Source organism: Anas platyrhynchos, chromosome 3 (genome assembly GCF_047663525.1).
Source record: "Anas platyrhynchos isolate ZD024472 breed Pekin duck chromosome 3, IASCAAS_PekinDuck_T2T, whole genome shotgun sequence".
Taxonomy (NCBI): Eukaryota; Metazoa; Chordata; class Aves; order Anseriformes; family Anatidae; genus Anas; species Anas platyrhynchos.
This window is the reverse complement of record NC_092589.1, coordinates 26,017,767-26,040,934: the sequence shown is the minus strand read 5'-3', so window position 1 is coordinate 26,040,934 and position 23,168 is coordinate 26,017,767. Positions and strand designations below refer to the sequence as shown.

The 23,168-nt window shown below is 39.6% G+C and overlaps 1 protein-coding gene and 1 long non-coding RNA gene across 3 annotated transcripts in view; one reads left to right on the top strand and one right to left on the bottom strand.

Annotated features, from left to right (window-relative positions):
* The window catches only part of HHAT (hedgehog acyltransferase), a 207,438-nt gene that overhangs the window by 111,198 nt on the left and 73,072 nt on the right, over positions 1 to 23,168 (top strand). For both annotated transcript variants that reach the window (XM_027452998.3, XM_027453000.3), the window contains exon 9: positions 14,441 to 14,642. In XM_027452998.3, the coding sequence (XP_027308799.3) occupies positions 14,441 to 14,642 (202 nt within the window). The remainder of the gene's footprint in view (positions 1 to 14,440; positions 14,643 to 23,168) is intronic.
* Positions 6,663 to 9,810, bottom strand: LOC140001994 (uncharacterized). Its single transcript, XR_011807830.1, has 3 exons — positions 9,057 to 9,810; positions 7,335 to 7,433; positions 6,663 to 7,016 (listed from the first exon to the last, which is right to left on the bottom strand). It is a non-coding gene; the product is annotated as an uncharacterized lncRNA (long non-coding RNA).

The window sequence follows — 23,168 nt, the reverse complement described above, 5'->3', positions numbered from 1 at the left end:
ACAGAGGCCTGTCTTATGCATCATGCAGTGTGTACAGGCTTCTGCCTGGTGTTGGATGCTACCTGCAGCCAGTCTTCTTAGGTCTGGCAAGGCTTTGTGGTATCAGTGATCCTTGCAGGGTCTTTGTACAGAAGTATGAGATACATGGATTGAGAAAAAAAGTGCTTTGCTGCTTTATTTCTTATTGTAATAAATTTGGAAAGCTTTTGTTTGCTTCCTTTCTAGCAGGAATCCCGATTTCTAGACTAGAAGTGGTACTGAAATAATGCTGAAATTTTGGTTTAAGTATTGTATTTCAGTTCAGACTAACAGGGTTGGAGTGGGTTGGTTGCTTTGAACAGACCTCCCAGGTAAACAGGAGATGCAGCAGGTTTCCTTACCTTGTTAGCACCCAGTGCAGAAAATCCAAGAGATAGAAATCAAGTCTGCATGGTGTAAGGCTTTCTCTGTTTCTTTTCCAGTAAGTTAGCATAAAAGAAGCAATGTATTTGTGTCATACTACCAAGCGTGCTCCTTTCTGCAGTGGCTTAAGTAGTGTTGGAGTTTGTCAGTCACCTGCGGTTAGTACTTTCTGTTTTCTTTTCTTTCATTCTTTCTTGAAAAGTGGACTCGGGCTGTACTTTCTTAATCTTTGAATTATTACAGAAAGTATTCAATACACAAAGATTGGTCATAAAGGCATTTTCTTAATAATCCTACCTTTCAAAAATTCTGAGTTGAAATGGAACAGCACAGATTAGTTTTCTATTGCTATTCTCCTGTAGAAAGTGAAAAATCATAGCAAAGGTGGCTGAAGGTAGAAAATGGGGAAGAATGCCCTTGCTATTGATTTAAATTCAACCTTTTCAGCAAAACAAGAGCCACAGGAATCACAACTGTTCTTCCTTCTCAGAATGTACTGATATTTAATATTGAACTCTACTAACAAGGTTAAAAAGTGCTGTATAGAAACTAAGACTAAGTTTTCTTGCTCAGATATAGCTAGTAAATAAAAATATCCTATGTTGTGCCAAGATTCTGCTGATCATGGGGACTATGATTGTTAAGAAATGTGTATTTTAGAACTAGAGTTAGGTCTAAAACTCAATTTACAATTTACAATTTGCCTGCATTCACTTTCATCCACTCTGCTCATGGGACAGGAGGAGGCAGATGTCACCTCGTGTGCTGACCGGCAGCAGTACTCCCTAGATTCCTCAGCTTCCTTCTGCCAGCAGTGGCTGCTTTAGAAATTTTAACATTTTACCATTACAGTTGGCTTTATGCTGTCCCCTGTAGCTTTAAAGGGACATTGGAGCTCGCTTAAATGAGATTGTGATCGTATCCTTTAACTTCCAGCCTTATTGCTTTCTCATCATGCCGGGCAGGAGCAGAAAGTTGTTACCTGTCAGGATCTCAGGAGTAGCCTCAGCAGCTTGTTCTGTGGCTCAGAGGAGAGGTGATGAGGGAGAGAGGGAATGGCTATCTGAGAGGAATTACCCCCGTTGGCTTTGTCATATGCCTAGCTTACGCCATGAAGGCAAAGAAGAGAGCTTGAGAGACAGAGAACAGGAGCAGTGTATGTTTGTCCACGCCTTTTTAAAACAAAATTTGAGCTTAACACTGACACCTCGCAGTTTAGCAGCAAAGGTAGGACTGTAGTGTACTCAGAAAAGGATTTAACTGCTGCTTGATGTTAAGGACTGCAGTTCAGTTTGCACGGTATTTTCATGGTGGTTTCTCTGCCTTATGGAGATAATTGCTTCTCAATCAATAGGCAAGTAAAAATATCAATAGATCATGGAAGCGTAGTAAGAGTTCTCTTACAGGAGTGCTTAAAAGATTAAAACTGAACAGCCAGATCATAATTATATATGGCCGTTCTGCCCAGCATATAAGAAAATCATTGTATCTTGCATGTGGTATCAGCTTTTTCTACAATAAAGATTTTTGAATGTAGGAAACGTTATTTCCTAGATTAAAATGGAATCCTTTAATGCATGCACTCCGGAAATTGAACAAACTGAAATAACATTTATTCAAATTGGAAAAATATCTGTCAAGTTACTCTGCTAAATCCAATCTACAAACTAAGTTAGTGATGAAAGAATTTATTTTTGTCTTGCTGCTCTACTAAATTTATGCTCTGCTTAATGAACCCCACCCCTGCATCCACAAAACATGCATGCATCCAGCCAAAGCATGTGTGAATACACACAGAAAAAAAGATAAAACACAAAATTATTCTTTTTTTTCTTTCTCTTGAAATAACAATGAGTTGTAGCATCATCTCTAATACTGTGAGGGTCAAGAAATCTTTCTGATTTCTGATCCTTCTGTTCCCGAATTTTGAAAAGATTACAGTTGGGTGTGTTATAGGAGTCGAGCAGAGAAGGCTCAGTGCCAAAATAACCTGGCAAAGAGAATGAGCATAGAGACCAGATCCTGATCCATCTGAAATGGACGGCAAAAATCTTGTTGGCAGTGAAAGAAAATATAGTCTGGCCTTTTCTCCTGAGAGCAGACAGGCTGATCTCAGTTATTATAAGATATACATGTAGTTATCATAAGAAATACAGTACTTACCTTGGTAATATTTTGGTGCATCAACAGAACACTTACATTTTCCCATTATCTTAGAAATGGTCTAGCAATCTGAATGAATGATTTGGGCAGCAGGTGAAGTGTTCGTAGCCTTTGATCATCATTCATGTTTTTCAGTCAGTCAGCAGTTCTAGCCTGTGATTGTCTCTATCATAGTGAATCTATTCTAACCTTTCATATTTCTGTGTTTAATTCATTTTTAACAGTGTTAGAGTGTCCAGGAGAGAATGGAGACTGAGGCCATCATAGAAAGTTGCCTCATAGAAAGTTGCCATGTCCTAAAAGGACAAGGCTTGTGGGTGCAGACCCTCCTGGTTGCATTCAGTCTGGTGGGAAGCTGACTGTTCACGAGTGCGCCCTACTTTGTCACATTCACTGGCATTGTGCAAAGCTGCAGCGGGATGGAGGTTGTTTTGTACTGATGCTTTTGCAGACATGGAGCTTACAGCCCTGTTGCTGAGGGGCATGAGCTAAAATTGAAACAAGGGAGTTAGTCCATAACAAAAAAAAAATATGCATATTGCATTTTTCCAGATTTATATTTAGTTTGCTATTTTAGTGGTCTTAGATGTAAATTAGTCCCAGTAATGTACACTCTGTATGCAATTTCCATTTCTCTGGGCACTAGGAAGTGAAACCACTATTGAATCCTGAATCAGCTTTCATACGTCCTGAACATTTGGTGAATACTTCAAGCAGTTTCAAAGCTACACCAGAGCTTCTGCCTTCTATCCTGCCATTAGGTCCAGACTCTGTTGTTCAGACTTTAGCTGACAGATTGGGTTATGACTGAGGTTTTTCAGGTAAGATATACCAGCTTGGTGTAACTGTTTTTATTTAACTCCTTAAATCTATGTTATTTCTTAACTGGTTAGCCAGTTAATCCATCAGAGCAGTAAGAGTGGAGTAAGCAGAAGCTGCCATCTAATAGTTTGCTCCCAAGCACTACTGGAAATTTAGGTTAGGCAGTTCCCAAGCTGGATGGTTTTGTTTATTTGTTTTTTGCTTCTGCTTGCTTCCCCCCACTTTTGAGGAAAGAAATGGAGTTTATGCTTGCCTTTTTGCAGTCTGTTGAAATATTTCAAGAAACAGAAAACAGAAAAGAAAATTACTGGTGGCCCAGTGTGTGAACCAATTGCTTCCTTGAGTATCTTTCAGAGAATTTCCTGAGGATGCACCAACTGCAATGCTGCTGACAAGTTGTAATAGTCTGTAACCTGTATCGTTTGTTTGTTTTTTTTTTTACCTCTTCTGATCTATGCTTGTACTTCCCAGAAAAAAGGAGGGAGGGGTGGGTGGGTAGAAAACACCAACAAGAAACTAAACAAAACAAAAGCAAGTTTTGTTGATTCACTGTCTTGGGTATTTTCGTGGAGAGCAATACAGAGAAGTCATTAACTATTTCAGTTTTCTCAGTCATCCTTTGTTCCCTCTTTAAAACAAGCAGACTTCCTTTAGACAACTGGTCATATAGGCAACTAAGTGTTGTAGGAGGATAAGATTTACAGGATATTTTCTACTTACCTTTCTGTGGTACCCTAACTGATGGTTTTTCCCTGGCAGGCTTTTAGTGTTCCTTTTTCCTTAAGCATGTGTCTTTTTGCTTCTGTTTCTTTCCCCTCCTTGGCATGGTTTTACTTACAAGTATATTTAAATTTCTGGCTCTAGCTCTACAGTGTTTCTGACTGAAGTATATTACCTTTACATTGAGATAATCTGTTGCTGTGGGTTGATTTTTTTTCTTTTTTTTTGTTCAGCTCCAGTCCCCTGCCAGCTCATGACTTCACAGGAACTGACATTTCCCCCTTACGTTTGTATCAGGGTTGAACCGTGTTCCAGGCTGGTGCAAAGAGAGCCTGACTAGGCTTTCTTTACAAATGAGAAAAAATTGAGATCATCATTATTTAAGGGTGCCACTTTGAGAAAAGTAAATATTTTATTTCACTGTGCTTGGTTAAATTTGGTGTCCAGTCTCGTTTATATAACAATTAGGCAGTGCTGATTTGTGCTGATAAATCAGGATTGTCCTTCACTTCAGAGGGGATTTAACCCTGCTGCTGTTTGAAGTGTTTCTGACACAGGCTACAAAGAGTGTAAGGGTTCTTTCGCATGAAAGGTGCTATATAATTTTAATTTAAGTCATCCCAGCTCTGCCTTGACATCTCAGTGCCTTGGCTGTATTTTATAAATAGTCGTTTCCCAGAACTATAGACAGTGTATTCTAGGAAACGTGAACTCAAGAGCAGAGAGTGAAACACTTGGCTTGGAATAATGTCAGAAGCCCAACTCTGAACTTTGTGCACATGTAACTTAGAGGAATGTGTAATGCTGCTCAGTATCTAAGTAGATATATTGATACTCATCATATTTCCTGCAGCATCTCTTCTGTATTTCTGCTTTACATTGATTACAGGCCTTTTCTTTCTTTTAGTGATGTCTTTCAAGTACATTTTATTGACACTAGGATATTATCTGAAGGCTGCAACACTTACAGCGTGTTCATTTCACTGACTTATGGTCTCAAACATTATTCTGGTCTCATAATGAGTTGTATATTTGAAGTAGCAGGTGAAAGTCTTCTGAAGCCTTGGTTTCTGCTTGTCTATGTAGCCCAGCAAGGCAAAGGTATTGCGTGGTTTGGTGAAATTACCTTGTGGTCTGTAGAAACTGGCATGCATGTGTACCTGGTGACACATAAATGCAAAAGAACCATCAAGCTCCCCACAAAGGTATTGTGAAGATTAACCAGGCTTTACTGTTACCTAAAAAATTGCAGGGTTCTTTTAATCCCCCTGTCTAAAAGTGGAAATGTCTTAATAAGGGAAATAGTACAGTTTCTATTATACTGATGGCGTGTCATGCACTTTTTTGGCCACGGCATAGTGGAAATGGTAGCTGTTAAGTGCACAGTGATGAGTGTATTTTAAATGTCTGAATCCACGGATATGGATGGATCCACACTTTGCCTGATGTACCTAGCACACTAAGCAGGATGGCTAAATAGCTTGTACTTAAATGTATGGAAATCAAGTGGTTTCCTAAGAAAGGGGAAAAGTAGTAGTGCTTTATTTTTGGCAAGGTCAAAGCAGTGAATAGCATATATTTAACAGTTTTTCACTTACTGAACACAAATACTTTAATATGGGCAGACACGTGCATAGGAGGAAAAAACACATGCAATTTGTCGCTGTCACTACAGCTGTCACTGAGAACCGCTGTAAAATATGGTGCTGTGAGGGCACACTTCTGATGAGGAGGGATATGGCAAGGGAACAGACTTGCTGCAAAGGCTTAATTTGTATGGCAAAGTTAAGCCCCTGCAACCTCGGGTCCATATTTACAGAGATCTGAATTTTGAGGTGGGCCCTCCCGTGCCGTAGTCAGAAGTGAAGAAAATGAAAAAAAATAATTATTTTGTTCATGGGGTTGCTTATGTGTTTGTCTAATGATTTGTTATCATATGGGCAGCAACTGCAAGTGCAGAGACCAGGACTGGGATCCCTGCATGTCTCAGGCTAGTGCCCTAGCCACAGACTTGTTTTTTCTTGCATACTTACTCTCTGAATCTCATTTTCTTTTCTGCCTGGTGGCAGCCTGGTAACAGGCAGCTGGAGCACTCCTCTGGGAGACAAGATCTGTTGTTCTCCTTGGCAAAGAGCCTGACCTCTGCTGTTTTATAAGCAAAGAGTGACAGTGCTATTAATAGATCCCTCCTCCAGCCAGGTTGTCAGAGGAATATAGCCTGATTGCTGAGCTTCGTGCCAAGCTGCGATATTACCAGCACGCGGTAGGTGTATTGTGAGCAGCAGAGATGAATTGGGCCCCTGAGGGGAGGGGAGTTCAGAACATCCTCAGGGAGCTCTGAAAACTATGTGGGATGAGGCAGGAGGTGCCTGCTCCTGCCTCCTGCGCAGCCACTGAGCTTGGGGTTTCGGCAGCAACAGGTAGCCACCTACCATCTGCAGAGGAGATGGGACCCTGATTTGGACTTCAGGGATCTGAACACTCTTTTGGCTCTTTGGTCATGTGGAACCTCTTCCATTTCCACTGCGATCAAAGAGAGGTGTCTGGTAGCTTTGTATTTGACTGCAAACAGGTGGTAGGCAGAGTTTTTTTAGTCCTAGATGAGGTTAAGAGAAAACTGAACACAGCAGTCTATCAGCAGGGAAACTCATTCTATTAAAAGGACATATTATGATTTAGATTAAAATTTCATTTGAAATAAATGGATCTCTTTGAAAGCATGAGCTTCCTTACAAGAGTAAATTTAAAACGATTTATTCAATATTCCACAGTAATCTGCCCTTTGACATACGGACTTGACTTGAATCATATTTGGTGTTGAATCCAAGGGAAGAAAAATACATAAAATGCTTTTCCATTTTTTAATAGGAAACTGCACACGCAGTCTTCGTTGGGAAACACGTTAACAACTGGAAAGTGAACAAAAATTCAGGTCATATTTATAAAGCTGGGTCTTCTTGCATATGAATATTCTCATTAATGCTTTACAGCCTAAAATGGACTTAATTTCTCATTAAACATTTTTTGTGGTAATTTAGCAAGGTTTGCCTGGAGCCAGCGTTAGCTTACTTACTTTAAAGGGTTTGCATTCGTCAAGGTCTGTCTAAACATCATATTAAGCTGGTGAGGTGAGGGAATGTTACAGGGCTTAAGAAGCTTTGCCAACAGCCCAGCAAAATTATTAGACAATTTAAAAAATTGAGTTTCACAGTAAGAACAAGGCTTACCTATCCTAATGGAAATTTTGCCAAATGATGCTGTTATTTTTTGATTCCAGGTGGAAATGTGGGGCTCGGCCTTCAAAGTCTTGTTTACAGGAGATGTTTCTGTGATTTAAAAGAGGTTTATTAATGTAGGACACAGTCTTGCAAAGACTTGCAGTTATGCTTTACTTATGCACTCCATGTAGCTCCATTAAAGTCAGTGACAGCTTGAATTGACAACGTAGGAATAGCTCACCCAGAAGTAAGAATTCGCAGAACTCGCCTGAAATCTTTTTATTATATACTGTAGAGACAAAGTTTAAAATCAATGGTCTAAAGCTGCAAAAAGAAAACACAGGGTGAAAAAATAAATGGATAAGTGAAGGAAGCCCAGCCCCAGCTTTAGAAGGAATTGCTCTCTACTTCTAACCCTGTGTCCTGCAACACTTCATATTTCATCCACATCTCTTCTGTGGTGACAATCCTTGGGAAATGTTTAGAAGCAAAATGAACAGTAGCTTGGCTATATAAATTTCTTCTCAGAATTGTTCAGGCTCGCTTGAGTATTGATTTCTTAACTAGTGATGAAGATCTTTTTGTTGTCTTAAAGGATCAGATTCTCCAGGCATAATGCTGCATAGAGGAAAACTTTGTATACATGCTTACGAATGGGCACTGTCACTGTACAGAACTCCAAGCCATTTCTGCTGTCATGATGTAAGATGGAAAAATTTATTAATGCTTTTTATCTTTGACTGTATTGGCTATGTAACTGTACAGCTCAGAATAGTATGGCAAGCCCCTGAATGCTTCAAAATTTACAGAGGCATTGAAATTTTGAGTACTGTTATTCCCAGAAGTAAACCAGAAAAGGCTCATAAAATTATGGTGTTTACAAGCAGTTTGCTATTACAAGCAAATTCACTTTAAAAAATATATATATAAAAAAAATTACTTTTTGTCTGTTTCTGTGTATAACATTATACCTTTTCTGGTTATATATCTTTTCTGGTATAATATACCTTTTTCTGGGTAAAACATCCCAGGACTTACGGAGAGGGGAAAAAAAATAATGGATAGCATGCATCTTGCTTTGTGGCATTGGTTCAGGAAGAAGTTTACGCACATGTAGAAGAAAGACCCTGGACAGAAGAACATTTAAACAGGTGCTTTACTTGCACTTACGTCAAGACTTAAATATGTGTTTGAAGTTACAGGCATATGGAATTAAGAGCAGTACATTAAGGCCTTGAGGAATAAACCCCTTCAGGCTGATTCTGAACTGGTTGCAAATGTTCCTCTTAGTGGTTTTCTAACGTTATCAAACTAAAAACTTTATCACATAGATATCATCAAAAGAGGAAAAAACAAGTGTTTTCTATGAAAGCGACTGTCAAATCTCTTAAAGATTGCACTGTAAATTACCACTTTAAGAAAGCTAACAAAGTGGTTGTTGGATTTAAAAGTTATTCTCTTGAAGTAAATGTCACTTTTAAATACTTCAGCTATTGTGTTTATGCCTGCATTACTTTAGGGATTTAAATGGTACCATTTACATATTTTATCCAATTCTCTGATGTTCACTTAATGAGTTAAAATGCAGATAAGTTGTGTAAATGGAACAGCTTTCTGGCTGTAGATAAGCTGATTTAAGCTGCTCTAAGTGGGACGAAAAGTAAGGTACTTGGTTATTCAGAAGACCCCCACACAGTTATGCTTTATTTGTGAAAGTAACATGGCATTTACCTTTCAAATGAAAACAGGGTGTGGAAATACGTGGAGATCCATGGCATCTTTGCCATGGGAGGCCTGAGAATGTATGTTTAGCTGTGTCAGGCCTGGGGGGGAGGCAACTGGTTTTTACTATATAGCGTTCTTTCAGTATTTATTAATACTTATGCATCTCGGATGCCCCCCAGATGTTTTGAGAGATGTAATCTACATTGATTTCTCCGCTCTCCCTTCCCTTTCCTCTGATGTACCCTGTTGTCATTAGGGAAGGTTTAGCCGGCTTGGGAGCGGCCTGCAAGGCCTGGCCCGTGGTGTTCATGAGGAGGCACGACAGCCTGCCATGACATCTCCTCAGTCCTTTCAGCATGAAGTATCTCGGCTCTCCTGGATGGCCTTGTCTGCCCAACCTCACTGATCCCAGTAGCACCGTGCTGTGGCCAGGGAGGTGCCTGGGCCAGGCTCAGGGCCGCAGAAGCCATGCGTTGGCAAGCTGGGGGTCCCTGTGTCTGTACATCCCACCGAGCACACAGTGACCTGGAATCAATCAAAGTGGTACAGAAAAGTGCTATAGGGCTGACAAATGTCACCTCTGGAGCTGTGGCAGGGATTGACTTTCCACTAAAATGACATTTTATTTTGTAATGCTCACCTAGCCTGCATCTTTTTGATACTAAGTATGACAGGTCTAATCTTCCTACCTGTAATTTTCTTGGGTCTTAAGAGGGGGACAGTTACCTGTCCCACTGAAATAACCTGGAGGGACATGACAAGTTACCATCCTCAAATCCACTTGCTTTAATATCCGTTTATCTTTGCAAAATGTTCTGGTGCTTTCAATCATTTTTCTGTCTTTGGCTCATTGACCGCCAAATAACTGTTGAGTTTTCTTTCTGTGTGTGCATGTGAATTAAGATAAAGTTGTTGCACGTTGGCACCACATTTTTCAGATAAGTCTGCCTTCCTTGCACATCTGCACTAAATGTGTAATCTGCTTATGAGCTGTTAAGAGATTCTGCTACAACGGTGTTCCTTTGAGTTGGGTTAGTCTGACATGAAGATCCGTGATTACTTTTATGTGCTAAGAGTCCCTGAACTGTGGGTTTTGAGCTTCTCCGTGGATTTTCTGTGATTAGAGATGGAAATAGTCTTAAAAACTGCACAGAAGCTTAAAATGAGATATTTATGTAATGCTGTTCTGTGTGTGGTGCAGCAGATCAGTATGCTCTGCAGTAACCCCTCTGCATGTGTAAACTTTCAGTTTCAAATCACAGAAGGATCACAGAATAGACTGAAGGTATAGGGTAGTATTTATAAGAAGGCAAAAGACAGGAAGCATGGGGATCTCTCTCTCTCTTACTACACTTTAATGTCTTTTATATAGACTTTTATGCATATAAAAGACATTAAAGTGTAGTGGCCACTGCCCCTTGACCTCTCTCTCTCACTCAGTCTCTGCACGTCCTTTCCTCTTCACAGATTTTGGTAGTGAACAGAGGACCAATTATCTAACACACAGTAAGAGACTTCCCCATCCCACTTCTCTTGTTCAAATCTCAGCCGTCTCCAGTTATTGAAGATTCTGGGTGCCACAGTGAGTGTAAAGACTCCATGCTCTCTTTTAGAAGGAAGGGGATAGACACAAGGGTAAAGAAGGTATTGCATACCGGCGTCATGCTTGTATGTCAAAGCATCCTCAGCTGAATTTGATCCTAGGGAAGGGTTCTTGTATCTGAAAGAGTTAATGAAGTACTAACCCAGGGACACGGGGAAGGTGGACCTGATTCTTGCTTTCTTCCATGTCCAGAAATCTCATCTGAAACCTCAGGAGAGGTGGGTTCCTTGCTGTCCTTTTGGGGTTTGTGTTTCAGCTACTAGCACATGTAATGCCTTATTCTTGAGCTGAAGGGGCGCACCGTTTCATTTCGCTCCAGGAACCATCTTAGGTTGAAACCATTGCAGAAAAAGTGTCTTCTAAACAATTTGTGCTATTCTACTTGTTGGAGGCATAATTGTTATTTACAAAGCATATATTATGTCATAAATGATAACACTGAATACATTTCTTCTGTTTTCTGGCTTAATAATGCTATTCACTGTTTTATTATCTCTCACACTTACCTTTAGCGTAAATGTAGCTTTCTGTAATCAGATGAGTACTTTTCTATGCCAAAATCACAGGGGAAGTATTGAGAAATTAGATTCTAAACTACCATGATGCTCAAAAATAAGCAAGATGTGTTTTTTGTAATGAAAAAGGCTCTTGTTGCAGTTCTTTAGCGAGACAATTTTGGCTTTAACAGAGAACACAAAGTAGCTGGCATGGGGTAAGGATTTGGCCCCAGCTGCACAGTGTCTGAGTTGCATACTTGCTTGTATCCAGGCCTGTCCGCTTAAGACTGTGAAGGTTGGTATGCAGCTTGGGTATGAGGTGTGTGTATGAGGAGGTAGCATGTACATTTTTTTTCTCTGATGCCAAACCAAAGCTGGTTCTGTAATGTAATAATGGATTTTGCACAATTTTTTCCTGTGTAAATAACATAAGGACATACAGAATTGCTCTTCACACTGCTTGAGAGAAATGACTCAACATTCATCAGCCTCTTATACCTACTTGAAAATTGCCAGTGGGCGCCCTGCCAAGCGAAGGCACAAACACACGATCTGAAGGCAGTTAGTGGCCTTGTGACAAGAAGTGGCTGCCAGCCTGCTTCTGTTTTCTTCTGGTATCTGGAGGGGAGGGAGAGAGGCTTTGCTTTTTGCTATGCATTTTTCCATCAGGCAAGGAGGCAGAATCCCCACACTAGAGGATGGAAAGGTTAACAAAGATTTCATGGCTCCATTTGGCTTCTGTTCTTCTGTGAACGGGTCTTTTCAAGGGCAGTGGAAGGAAATTTTCAATTGCACGATTGCCATGGGCCTTGCCAGGAGCTAAAACTTCATTGACCTTGAAGATTCACCAAGATTTGAATTAGTGCTGCTCAATTAACTAACTGCTGTCATTAAACACTAAAAATCAGCAAATAGCCTATTTTTCTCTGCAGAATGCTCTGAAAGCCATTCAGGCCGATCTAAAATGAACTACAATTGCAAATGAATAAGCTGGTGCTGCTGGGCCCATTCCTGGCAGTGCCAGTCCCAGTGACAGACAGTGACAGACTACGTGTGCTCACAAGATGGCCAATGCCTACGCCACAGCTTCTGTCCTTCAGTTCAGGGAAAGGGATCATACAGAAACCCAGAGCTGCTTCTGCAGTGAAGGCTACGTTTTGCACAGTGGATTTAATTCAGTGCCCTCTGAGGTCAGTAGAAATATTTCCTCGGGGCTTAGAGTAAGGTGTCTGTCGCAGAGAGTTGTCCTCTCTGATGGCATCTGGGTTACTTTTAAACATGGCATTTCAGTAAATATATGACCGTGGTGAGCTTTGCTGAGGGTGGCAGCATCTGCAGTGTCACGTTTTGGCTCCTGTGGGTGAACCTTTCTGGAACCAGGAGGTGCTGTGCTGGGGAGGCAGGAGGGAGGCTGCTCAGGGGATCGTGGTTCTGTGAGGAACAGCCTGCAAGAGGAACTGAGTTATTACAGCTGACCCTACCTGGAAAATCCAGCAACCAGCCTTTGAAAAGGGAGAAAGGAGGCTTTGTGTAAGGAGTTCCTAAGAGGTGATCTTCCTTGGTCTTTCGTCTTTGTAGTCATTGGAGTAGAAGGAATTTGTCTGGCCGTTTACGAGATGTCTGCAGCAGCAGTCTGGGGCTCTGTTCTCATCATCCTGCATGTCAGATCCCAGGGAGAGCCCTGGGGGGGATCTCTCTGCTTACAGGCTGCTACGGCATACTTCTCTGCAGTTAGACCCACTGATTTCAGCTGCAAGTACGTGTTATTGCTACACTGTGTTCTTATATGTATGATGAGAGGAAAAACAACAACACAGGGAGGGGAGAGAGAAGAGAAACACAACATATATAAAAACTATTGACTTTAGTTTCTCTTTATGTTTGTATGCTTAATAAAAAAAACAGTTACACTGAAAATCGCTATAAACGTAATCAGATGTTCCCTGTAGCAGGTGGAGGTAAAAGGTGTATTGATATTATGTTCAGAGAGGATTTGGAGCAGTTGAAAGGGTTTCTTTGAATGACTTTTCCACGTACATCGTAATTACTCTCATCACTTTATTTTCCCCGATATGGTATTTTACTTCCAAAGGTTAAGAATAAAGCACTACATTAATTTCCCTTTAAAATCTTTGAGCTGATCTTTGTCTCTGAATGTAAAAACCTGAAAACCAGCGATGAAATTTTCCGTGGAGAAAAAATATCCTTCAATTATCTTACCAAGTAGGAATAGTCTCACACGAGGCTACGGCGCGCTATGTCGAAGGAGTGACAGCTAGAGGGAATTGTCCCTGGCACTTCTCACATACTGCGTCCCCTCTCTAGTGCTCATGGGCAGAGTGGTGTCTCCGCTGCCTGATGAGCTTCCCCTAAGAGTCGACAGAAATATGCAACTTTTTAAATAAAGGCTGAGCAGTCGCCATGCCTTATTTTGCAACTGCCAGAAGTGGATGTAGCCCTCTAGGCAGGCAGGAAAGTGAAGTGACCCAGAAAACAGTGTCAGCTTTCAGAGTCCCATTGCTGCTGGTGCTTCTGTTGAACGAGTACTGCTTTTCTTGACACTTACAAGCATCAATTAAAGACTCAGCTTCTGTCTCCTGGATTCAGTTTCAATCCAAAATATAATTGCATGCAGGGTTTTTCATACAGGTATTTTGGGGCGGGAGGGTGGTACATGTGTTGTGAAGGTCATTAGCAGAGGAGATCTTGCAAATGTAACACAAGAACTGGATAGAAGATATTTTCAGTAAATACAATTTTTAATAAGAGATTTAAAGATACAGAAATTTGAAGCTTTTAAAAATAAAGTATGTTTGCATGTGTCTACATTTCTGAAAAATGGAAAACATTTTGTGGGTTATGACTACATATGACTCTACAGACTTTTTTACATTTTATTGTTAAGTCTTACAATTTAAGTTCTCCCAAAGATTATTTTTAATTTTTGTGTATACAAGTTGGCTTACTACTACCACAGTCTAAAAAACCTGAACATCTTTTGCAATTTTGAGAATATAGTTTATCCTGTACACTTGCCTAATGCCGAGTTTCCTTGACCACAAAATTGCCTTTTTGCCAAATGGTATGTGTGCATATTTCATGGAGTGGTCTACAGCTTTGCAAAAACTGGAGCAGGCAATGTAAATATAGAATGACAGGTAATTAGTAAAATTATTATTTTATTTTATTTTTCTTTTATGCTGCAAAATGAATTTATTCGGCAGTGGATGTTTTTCTGAGATTTCTATGAAAGCCATAATAACACTGCTTATCTGTCACTTCACCTACAGGTACATTTACGTTCCAATGGGAGGATCTCAGTCCAGTCTGCCAGGAATGATTTTTTCCACAGTCCTCACTTTTGCCTTTGTAAGCTATTGGCACGGAGGACAGAGCTATCTGTGGTACTGGGGAGCGCTTAATTGTCTTGGAGTAATTGTGGAAAATGGCATCAAGAGGATACTTTCTGTTTCACTTATTCGAGACTTAATTGTAAGTTGGATCTCTCTTCAATTTGTGTTCTTGTTTCCTAGCTTCACGCTTATCTGAAGTTCCCGGTTACTAGTTTGATTTAATCTATAGTAAAAGTGGTGGTTAATAAATAAAACAGCATTCCCTTCCCCACTCTGCCATTTGACGTAAGCCATACAACTAGAATTTTGCAAAAAGCAGCTAGGCCAACACTGAAATATGCATGGTCTTAAAAGCTTTCTCTGCAATGCTAGTGCAAGCAACAGCTTGTCACATTGTATAAGGTTACACAGAAGCCAGTTTTAGTATTTGTATTCTGATTTCACTCAGGATGGCCTTAAAATATTCATCTTCACTAAAATTAGGAGTGTAATTTTCTAACCATGTGTTTCCTGGAAAAAAAAGTACGTGTAGCAGCTGCTTGCATCTGGGAACAGGCTTATGCTAAGAAATCTTATGCCACTGTGAAGAATCCATAAAGAAAGTATTATTTTGTTTTGAAGACCTCTGATATTTTGACTTTTCTTATGCATATCACTTCCATTTGCTTATACTTTTCACCTTCATACCATCTTTGATGCACAGTCATACTCAAAAAAAAGCATTATTTTTATTTTGATGGTCATTTTAGTCTGCAGGTTTGCTCAGTATATAATCCCAAATCTTCTAATAACTGCTTGTAAGAGTAATTCCTGCACCTTGCTTCCTTAGTAGTGATGAGTGGTTAGAATTCATACTCCTCTGTAATACTGAGATGGCGGTGACTCAGTCTCCAGCCTGATGAAGTCCTGACGCTCAAGTAATTATGTTTATTCTCCATCCCCCTGTTTTCTGTTTTCACTGCTGTGGCATACCGTGTGTGGCAGTTGATAAAGCTAAGTAATTGAGTAGCCAGTGCTACCTTCTACAATCCAAGTGTCCATCACTGTGAATTTGGTGACAGCCTGGAAGCAGCTTTTTTCGTTCATAGAGAATGAGTTTATCAGATCCATTAATCTGCCCTCTGGGGTGAAACTGAGCTTCAGCATCTGACCAGCTGCATACATTTGTCTCTGGACTGGAAAACAACAGTTTCTCAGGCATCTAGCTAGATGAGGAAGACGTTAAGCGTAGGGGCTTTTTGTACTTGATGCCATTGTATCAGAAATCTTAAAAGAACTCTTAAGGAATTAAGTGCTTAAGTACCATTGAAATGATACAGTCATGGCATTGTGAAGGTTGGGTTATATGTGCTGGATTGATGCTAAGACATAATTCTAATTATAGTTAACCAGTGATGGCAAATTTTGTATAATTAAACCCTGAACAGTGAACCAAGTGCCTTTTCTCCCTCATCCCTTTCATTGTCATCCAGTGTTTCTAAAGGCCTATTCAGTGCCTCCCTATTCATGACTCCCTGGTTTTCCATTTCTGCTCAAAAACAGCTGTAGATGTTCCTGAGGAGGTACTTTCTCTTCTTTCCTTGAAATATTGCTGAAACGAACATTTTTACTATGAATCATTTTAGCATCTGAATGAGTGCCCACCATAAGGAAAAATATGTTCCCTGGGGTTAGTAGATGGTGCACACCTTGCCACATGTAGTTATGGCTAAGTCATACCTTGCCTTGTGCCTTCGAAGTTTCTCTACAACAACATGAGCTGCAGTCTCTGTAAACTGCCCCTCACTGCTCCCTCTGCACTCTTCTAAAAAAATCCCATTTTCTTGTCAAATGCTGAGGCTGGAGAGCAGATGAGTAGCTGGGCTTTGGCTCTTCCTTATCAAGAGGTGGAATTATAACAAATATCTCTTCCATCAAAAATGAGCTGCATGTTCTCTAATGTCCTTTATAAATTTCCTTGTTTCCTTGTAATCTGGCTTTTGCAAGCATTCCTATAACCCTGTCTCAGCAAGCCTAGTCTCAGTGACTTTGAGAACCTCATTCTGAGAGAAGGTGTTTCACTTAAATTTCATCTGTTCATCAGATGAAATCTTTGTAAGCTTTGTGCTTCACTCATTTGCTGTGTTGGCTCTTGAAGGCTATTTTTGAAAAGGAAAGTTTATTTTAGCCCCAGAATAGCAATTGAGTTTCTAAATAAACACAAAGTGCAGATTTATGGGTTTTTCACCAGTCTATTTACCCCCCCAATATTGTTGTTAAAGTTGACTTAAAAAATTGAGTTGAGCTGGAGGTACTTATTGGGTAAAATATTATTTAAAAAAAAAAAAAAAAGGAAAAAAAGCCTCGAACTTTAATTCTGCTTTGTTTTTTAAATGGAAGAGATCACAAATAACAACAGTAATTAAAGCAAAACTGCTTCTGTTTTTTCCCTACTATATTCCCTCAATTCTCTTGCAAAAGAAATCTAAATAAAGTGCATTTGATTATTGTCCTTCACTGAATCCTTATGCTGACTAAGAATACGTATAAAAAGAATCGGACCCTACATTTATGCGGATTTCATGGTAGTTTAAATCTCAGCACATCAAACCTAGCACAGTATGAGCAAAAACCACTTTTATAGCTTTAAATTGAGTCTGAGAGGTTTTAAATGTCATCTCAGGCATATTGAACTGGGATAAACAAGGGATAGTAAGCATTATTTATGAGAAGTAAGTTCAGCATATAAAAAATATTTACTGAAAACAGTAAATTTTCTGACCCATAAATTTAGACCTTTAATTTAGAATCTGTACTGGTTGTACAACAGTACCTAGCTTCCTGGTTTCTGCTCTAAAAGAGATTATTCTCCTTTTAATGTAGTTTTCAACTTACACTGCTCTGAACTTCGTGTTTCAGTGAGTTTTGTTCTGAGAAGTTAACTGGGTATCTTTTTTTCTCCATAAAGATTATTTGTTGGGTATCAAAAAATTAGAGCTGAATGCAGTAACATTTTAATTCTTTTTATTAAAGCATTGCATATCAAACAATAAATGCTGTGCATTGTGAGCTAAGGTGCATGTGGGAACTGTATATTAACGTGGGAGCATTTTACAGGATTTTTTGTCAGTCCTTTGTTTTCACATTTTCATGAGCTATTTAGAATCATACGAAGCAAAGTAGTGTTTTGTTTCACTGATTCTGTATTAATTTCCCACAGATGAACAGAGACCCCAGCAGTAACTCATTTGAAATCAGTGATGAGATTTGTAATGACTTTTAATAAATAATGGATCAGATTTCTGGACAAAAATGCTAATGGCTATCATTTTTCTAGTGATTTCATTTCCCCCCCTCCTTCTTTTCCTGAAGGAAAACAAGATAGAGATCTATACAAGAAATGACATCTTGGTTTAAAAATACATTTAGAATGATTTAAACCTTAGAATAGCTGACAACATCTTTAAATTAATGGATTTGGAAATTGTTCAGAAGAAGACAGAGCAAAGAGGGTGAAGTTGGCAGATTGTTAAAATTAATGTTTTAATCTTAATTGAAACAGTAACATTTATTTTCTTAGTTCTTTTGTAGTAAAGTGAACACATGTCATTCAGTCTCACAAGAATTTTTTTAATTGAGATGTAAAAATCTCTCTTCTAAAAATCACACTATGATGAATTTCTAGTTTGAGCTTATTTCTAGCTTTATGTAGTAAGGAACTAAATACACTATTAGTAATTCAATTTGAGAAGCCAGCCAATTTTAAGCTTAATTTAATTTAATTTTATTTTTTTACTATCCTTATATTTATTTATTTGTTTTTGAAGCATCAAATACTTTGATTTCTAAATTTTTATTTATGGCTGTGATGAGGTGCCACTAAATCCTTTTCAGTTCACTTATAACTGCCTTTTTTCCCCTCTTTGTAAAAGGGGAAATACTTTCTATAACATCTGTGGTTTTGGTTAGTGTGTAACATTAGGGGATTTTTTCCTCTTATAAAATATATAAAAAAAAAAAAAAGTCCATGTAAAAAAAGTCCATATATTTGTCTCTATGGTCAAAATATCACTTTTGTTCTGGGTACTAGAGATGTGGTTAATGCTAATTGGCAGTCTCAGCATTGGTGAGAACAGGATTTTAGAAGTCTTTCAAAAGGTTGAGTGTGGTCAGGGTTCTTTTGGTCTGCCTTTTCTTTTTTTTTTTTTTTTTTTTTTTAAATCTTTTTAATTGGTCTGCCCTATTTCTTCTGCTCAGAGCATCAAAAGTTCTATCGTTATTCCTAATAAATGGTGCAGTGATCCTGCAGGCAGCTGGAGTGGAACATGGAGAGATACTGCCTAGTGAGCCCAGCCTCTGTGCTGTGGTTCTTCAGGGTACTAAGCTGATCTAACAACTCACTGCTATTGAAAGGGAAAGGGCTGAATTTCCCTTTCTCCTCCCTTCTTTGCAGTCCCACTGCTTTCTTCTCTGCACTCCTTTCTGCTGGAATCTTTGCTGAGCTGACTTAGCTCTTTACTCCAGCAGAAAACTTCACTTCCTATGATTATTTTATTGTTAGATGATTTGTCTCATGGTTTGGACTCTGGAAAAGCACCCAAAGCAGTACAAAGTGAGAGACAGAAGTCAAAGATGGGAAGTGGGAATGGATGCGCTTACTAACTGCTTGGAATTTCCCCGTTGCAAGCATACCTGAGCAGTAAGTAGTACTAAGTTGAGCCTCCCTGTATAGAGTGGGACAAACAAAACAATTAGGTCCTGCTTCAGGAATTGCTTAGCCCTCTATTAGGGCCCAAACTCAGTCGAATCAAAAATAAAGACACTGAATTTCACAACTGAATCCCATATACGTTAAGAAAACAGAGCTCTCATTTAATGACAAATTTCTTTTTGCAAGTATAACTCACTTAAAGTCGCCATGGCAAAACTGTAAAACTTCCTTCTGCCACTATCAGTGGCAAGATCTGACCAAACATCTCAAACTCATCTGGAGAAAGTATGTATGTAGACCACCTTGCAAAATCAGATCTTTAACAAGATCTTCGTAATCAATAAAGACCCTTCTCAGCTGTTCTTCAGCACATAGTAGGCTTTGATCTTTATTTTGCTTCATTTGATGGAAAGAGTATTTATAGCACTGGTTTGCTAATCTCAGAAGCTTGTTTCACCTTTTCTCCTTTACTAATAGTTTTGTATAATTCATGCATATTTTTACTGCAACATGGTAATTCAGTTAAGTGGCAGGCAGTGCTGATGATCCGTTCTTCATAATCCTCTTATGTACTTGCTGTAGAGTTCTGCTGGGTTTGTCTCTTCAACTGTCTGAGAATTTGTAATAACATAAGGCAAGGTAATTGAACAAAGTCCCGTAATCAGACTGTTTGTCTGTAGTGCTGAAATCTTTTTTGAGATACAGATATCATCTATAATGTTAAAACCCCAACCAGTGAATAGGGCTTGCTGTTATGCTCTGAATAGCAAATAGAAGGCATCCTGCATCCCTGGAGGAATGACCCAGTGGTCAAATGCTCTCTACCTGGGGTGAAGACACCTCCCTCTAAACCTTGAGTTCAGTCATATGAGTCGTCTAACCAGAAATCATTACTATTCAAAGTGGATGTACTTTGACTCAAAATCAGTGGAAACTCCTTTCTCTAGACGTAAATATTAGCCAGGGCAGATTTGTGACAACTGGTCATTACGTGTGGTACCAGAAGCAGCAAGCTGAGTCATCAAGGTGCTCTTTCATACTGAGCTTCTGAAAGACCATCAAAGGTGAACGTGGGCTGGCTGATGTATCCTAGATTTTTTTTTCAATTACTTTTAGCTCTGCCAACAGTAGTTCTGAGTCAAGAAATTCTTGCCATGTTTCTGCTTTGCTTGATTTTTTTCTCCTTTCTCCATCTTCTTGTTGTGAGGGTTCATTTATCTTCGTGTAAGTGGATCCCAGAATATTTGGAGAGCCCTTGTAAAAATGCAGGAACACAGACACACACACACTTGCACTCTGACTCTAGTTTCCTTACTTAGGGAACTTCTTGCCCCAGACTTGGTAACAAAGAAAATCTGGTAAGTGTTGTTTTGCATTAGGAACAAAGATGCAATATGATATAGGCTTTAATGACAAAAGTGCCTGAAATAAGATTTCAGAGATAACATTCTATTGTTTCTATCTTTTGAGTACAAACTTCCCCCTTTTTTTTTTTTTTTTTTTTTGTCAAATCTGTGCAAGAAAGGTTATTTTTGATGTCAGCAGTAGACAAACTGTAGTCGTTTTCCATCTGTCTTTAACCAGATAATTGCTGCTCTCCTTCAGACAGCAATGTCAGCTGGGAAGCCCCCCCCGTCACTACCCATTTACCATAAAAAATAAATGTTTCTCCCACCTACCAGCATTATTTACTTCCTGTTCTGCTTTGGAGACATCAGGCAGTTTTCTGGCACTTTGGCCATAATGTGGCTTTAAAAGCAAGTAAATCACGCTATGGAGTGCGAAGAAGGTAGAGTGATGCTGATGATGTACTTCTTTGTTACTGTTACATCAGTACAGCCTTGTTCAGCTTAAAAATTAGTCCAGATAATAGATATTAGCATTTATGGAAATGCAAGTTAAAGTACCAAGGAGTGGGTTGCACACTTTTGTCTTTCTTCTGTGCCTTTCAGAGCCGTATGCATTAATGCACAGCGTAACTCTGAGCTACAGGAACTTGCCATGTGGAAAATGAGGTCTGAATTTGCTGAGAGTGTTTATCACATGTCTCCGTAGGGATTATTACTGTGTGTTATTTATTTGTTAACAGTTTCACAGTGGCAGTGCAGGAGAAGCAAAAGGGCAGGACCTTGTGCAAAATTCTGCACTGATTAGACAAGTTAGATCCTGTCCCACTTTGGTTAGAATTTAAAAGGTAAAAACATGAAAACATGGGATAAAGGATCTGAGGGAGCCAGGACAGGCAGAGTGGGAACCAGAAGAACAAAAATAAGGATGTTGGCCTGGACACAGGAGAGTGCACAACCCTTGCTTGTCTTCCTTGCTGAGAGGTAAGGCACATTTATAGAAACATGTACGCTGCCGTTACTTGGTTAGATTCCTTGAGGATGGTGCATTTCAATGCTGTTCATTTTGCACTTTTCACAAGCTGCCACTTTTTAAAAAAATGTTTAGGCAGGTTCTTTGAGGGTGATGAGGAAATGTAGGAGCAAGCACAGAAATTTACTTCTGTGTATGTCAAACTTTCACACATGAATCCGTCAGTGTGGTGCATACATACGAGCTGGTAGGAGGCTTTCTTCAAACAGAAGGGGGTTTGGCTGTTTGCTGAGCGGTGCTATAAATGTAGATCTTTTGGAAAAGCTAAAAATGAACTGGTGCTAGTGCAAGACAACGTTTTGTTGAGTGAATATTTAGTAAGGCATCAATAGAGAAGATGAGTATCTTCTCAAATACTATATATAGCATTTATTTCTAAATTCAGAAACAAGTTATATTTGTGAACATAGATCTTAACTGACAGCTGCTTGATTTTAATTGTGTGGTCCTCTTTTTATAGGAGTGATGTGTTGTCTGTAGGGAATTACAGGTCATTTGCATCATCCTGCCTTTTAGAAAAAGTGTTGTCAGTTCCCTCCTTCCTGTATGAACCTTCCAGGAGCTAATCTTTGTTTGCTTTGGAAGGAAAGTGTATGCCTTGGAAGCACAGATTACTTCAGGCCATAGTTAGGCTTGGGGAAAAGGGAGGGAACAACCGCAAGCACAACAAGATGCCAGAAAAATAAAGCAAACAAAAGTAAAGGGCTGGGTCTGGGTTAGAGCTAGACGCAGAATGGAGCAAACAGGAACGATTACACGATTACCGAAGAGTACAATATGTGCTGGTGGGAAATTAAATTTATCCTTCCATTTGCTGTGGCCGTTGTAGATGGATGAGATCTGGTAGTGCATCTTGTTCACATTCTACTTGCAGGCCTGTTCCTTATCTTATTACTCTTACAGTCCTGGGGATTCCATGAGTCCTTTTGCATTATTTCATAAATGGATGTTTTGTCTGGGTATTCAACCTAAATTCTTTGTTGCTTTTTGTGTTCTGTTCTGTGGTAAGGTCTCTACAATGCCCCATTCAACAGCTGTCCTTGAGCTTCGGAGTGCAGGAGTAGGTCTCGCAAGGACATGTCAGCCTCTCATCAGCTGCCTTTCCATTGCTGTTGCTGCTCCTCAATCCTGGTTTCTACCAACATTTTATTAATGAGCACATGTACTGCCTCCCTTCATTTCTGCAGTAGTCTCTCACATGTGCTTTTGTCACTATTACCCATTGACAATTTGTATTAACAAGTGTTTTTAGAAGTTGCCCTGCTGCTCGGACCCAGCCCATCTTCATTTCTACTGCTCACTTTAAAAATTAAATAAATCAACATTCGGTTTGGCAGAGCTTTGTGACAATTTTCAGCCTTTCCTCCATCCCATCTGCTCCCCCAGCTGCTCAGTCACACCCTGCCCTCCATTTTCAGTGTGCCTAACTGCAGATAGATAAAATAGCCAATAACTGTTAGTCAGGATGTATCGCTTCCCTTCCCACTGTCCCATCTGCTCCTCGCTCTCTTTCAGCTTTTCTCCCGGGCTCTTGCTTTTCTGCCTTGCCGTTATTTTTGGAAAATGGCTGCATTGCGGATGACCCAGATTCAAGGG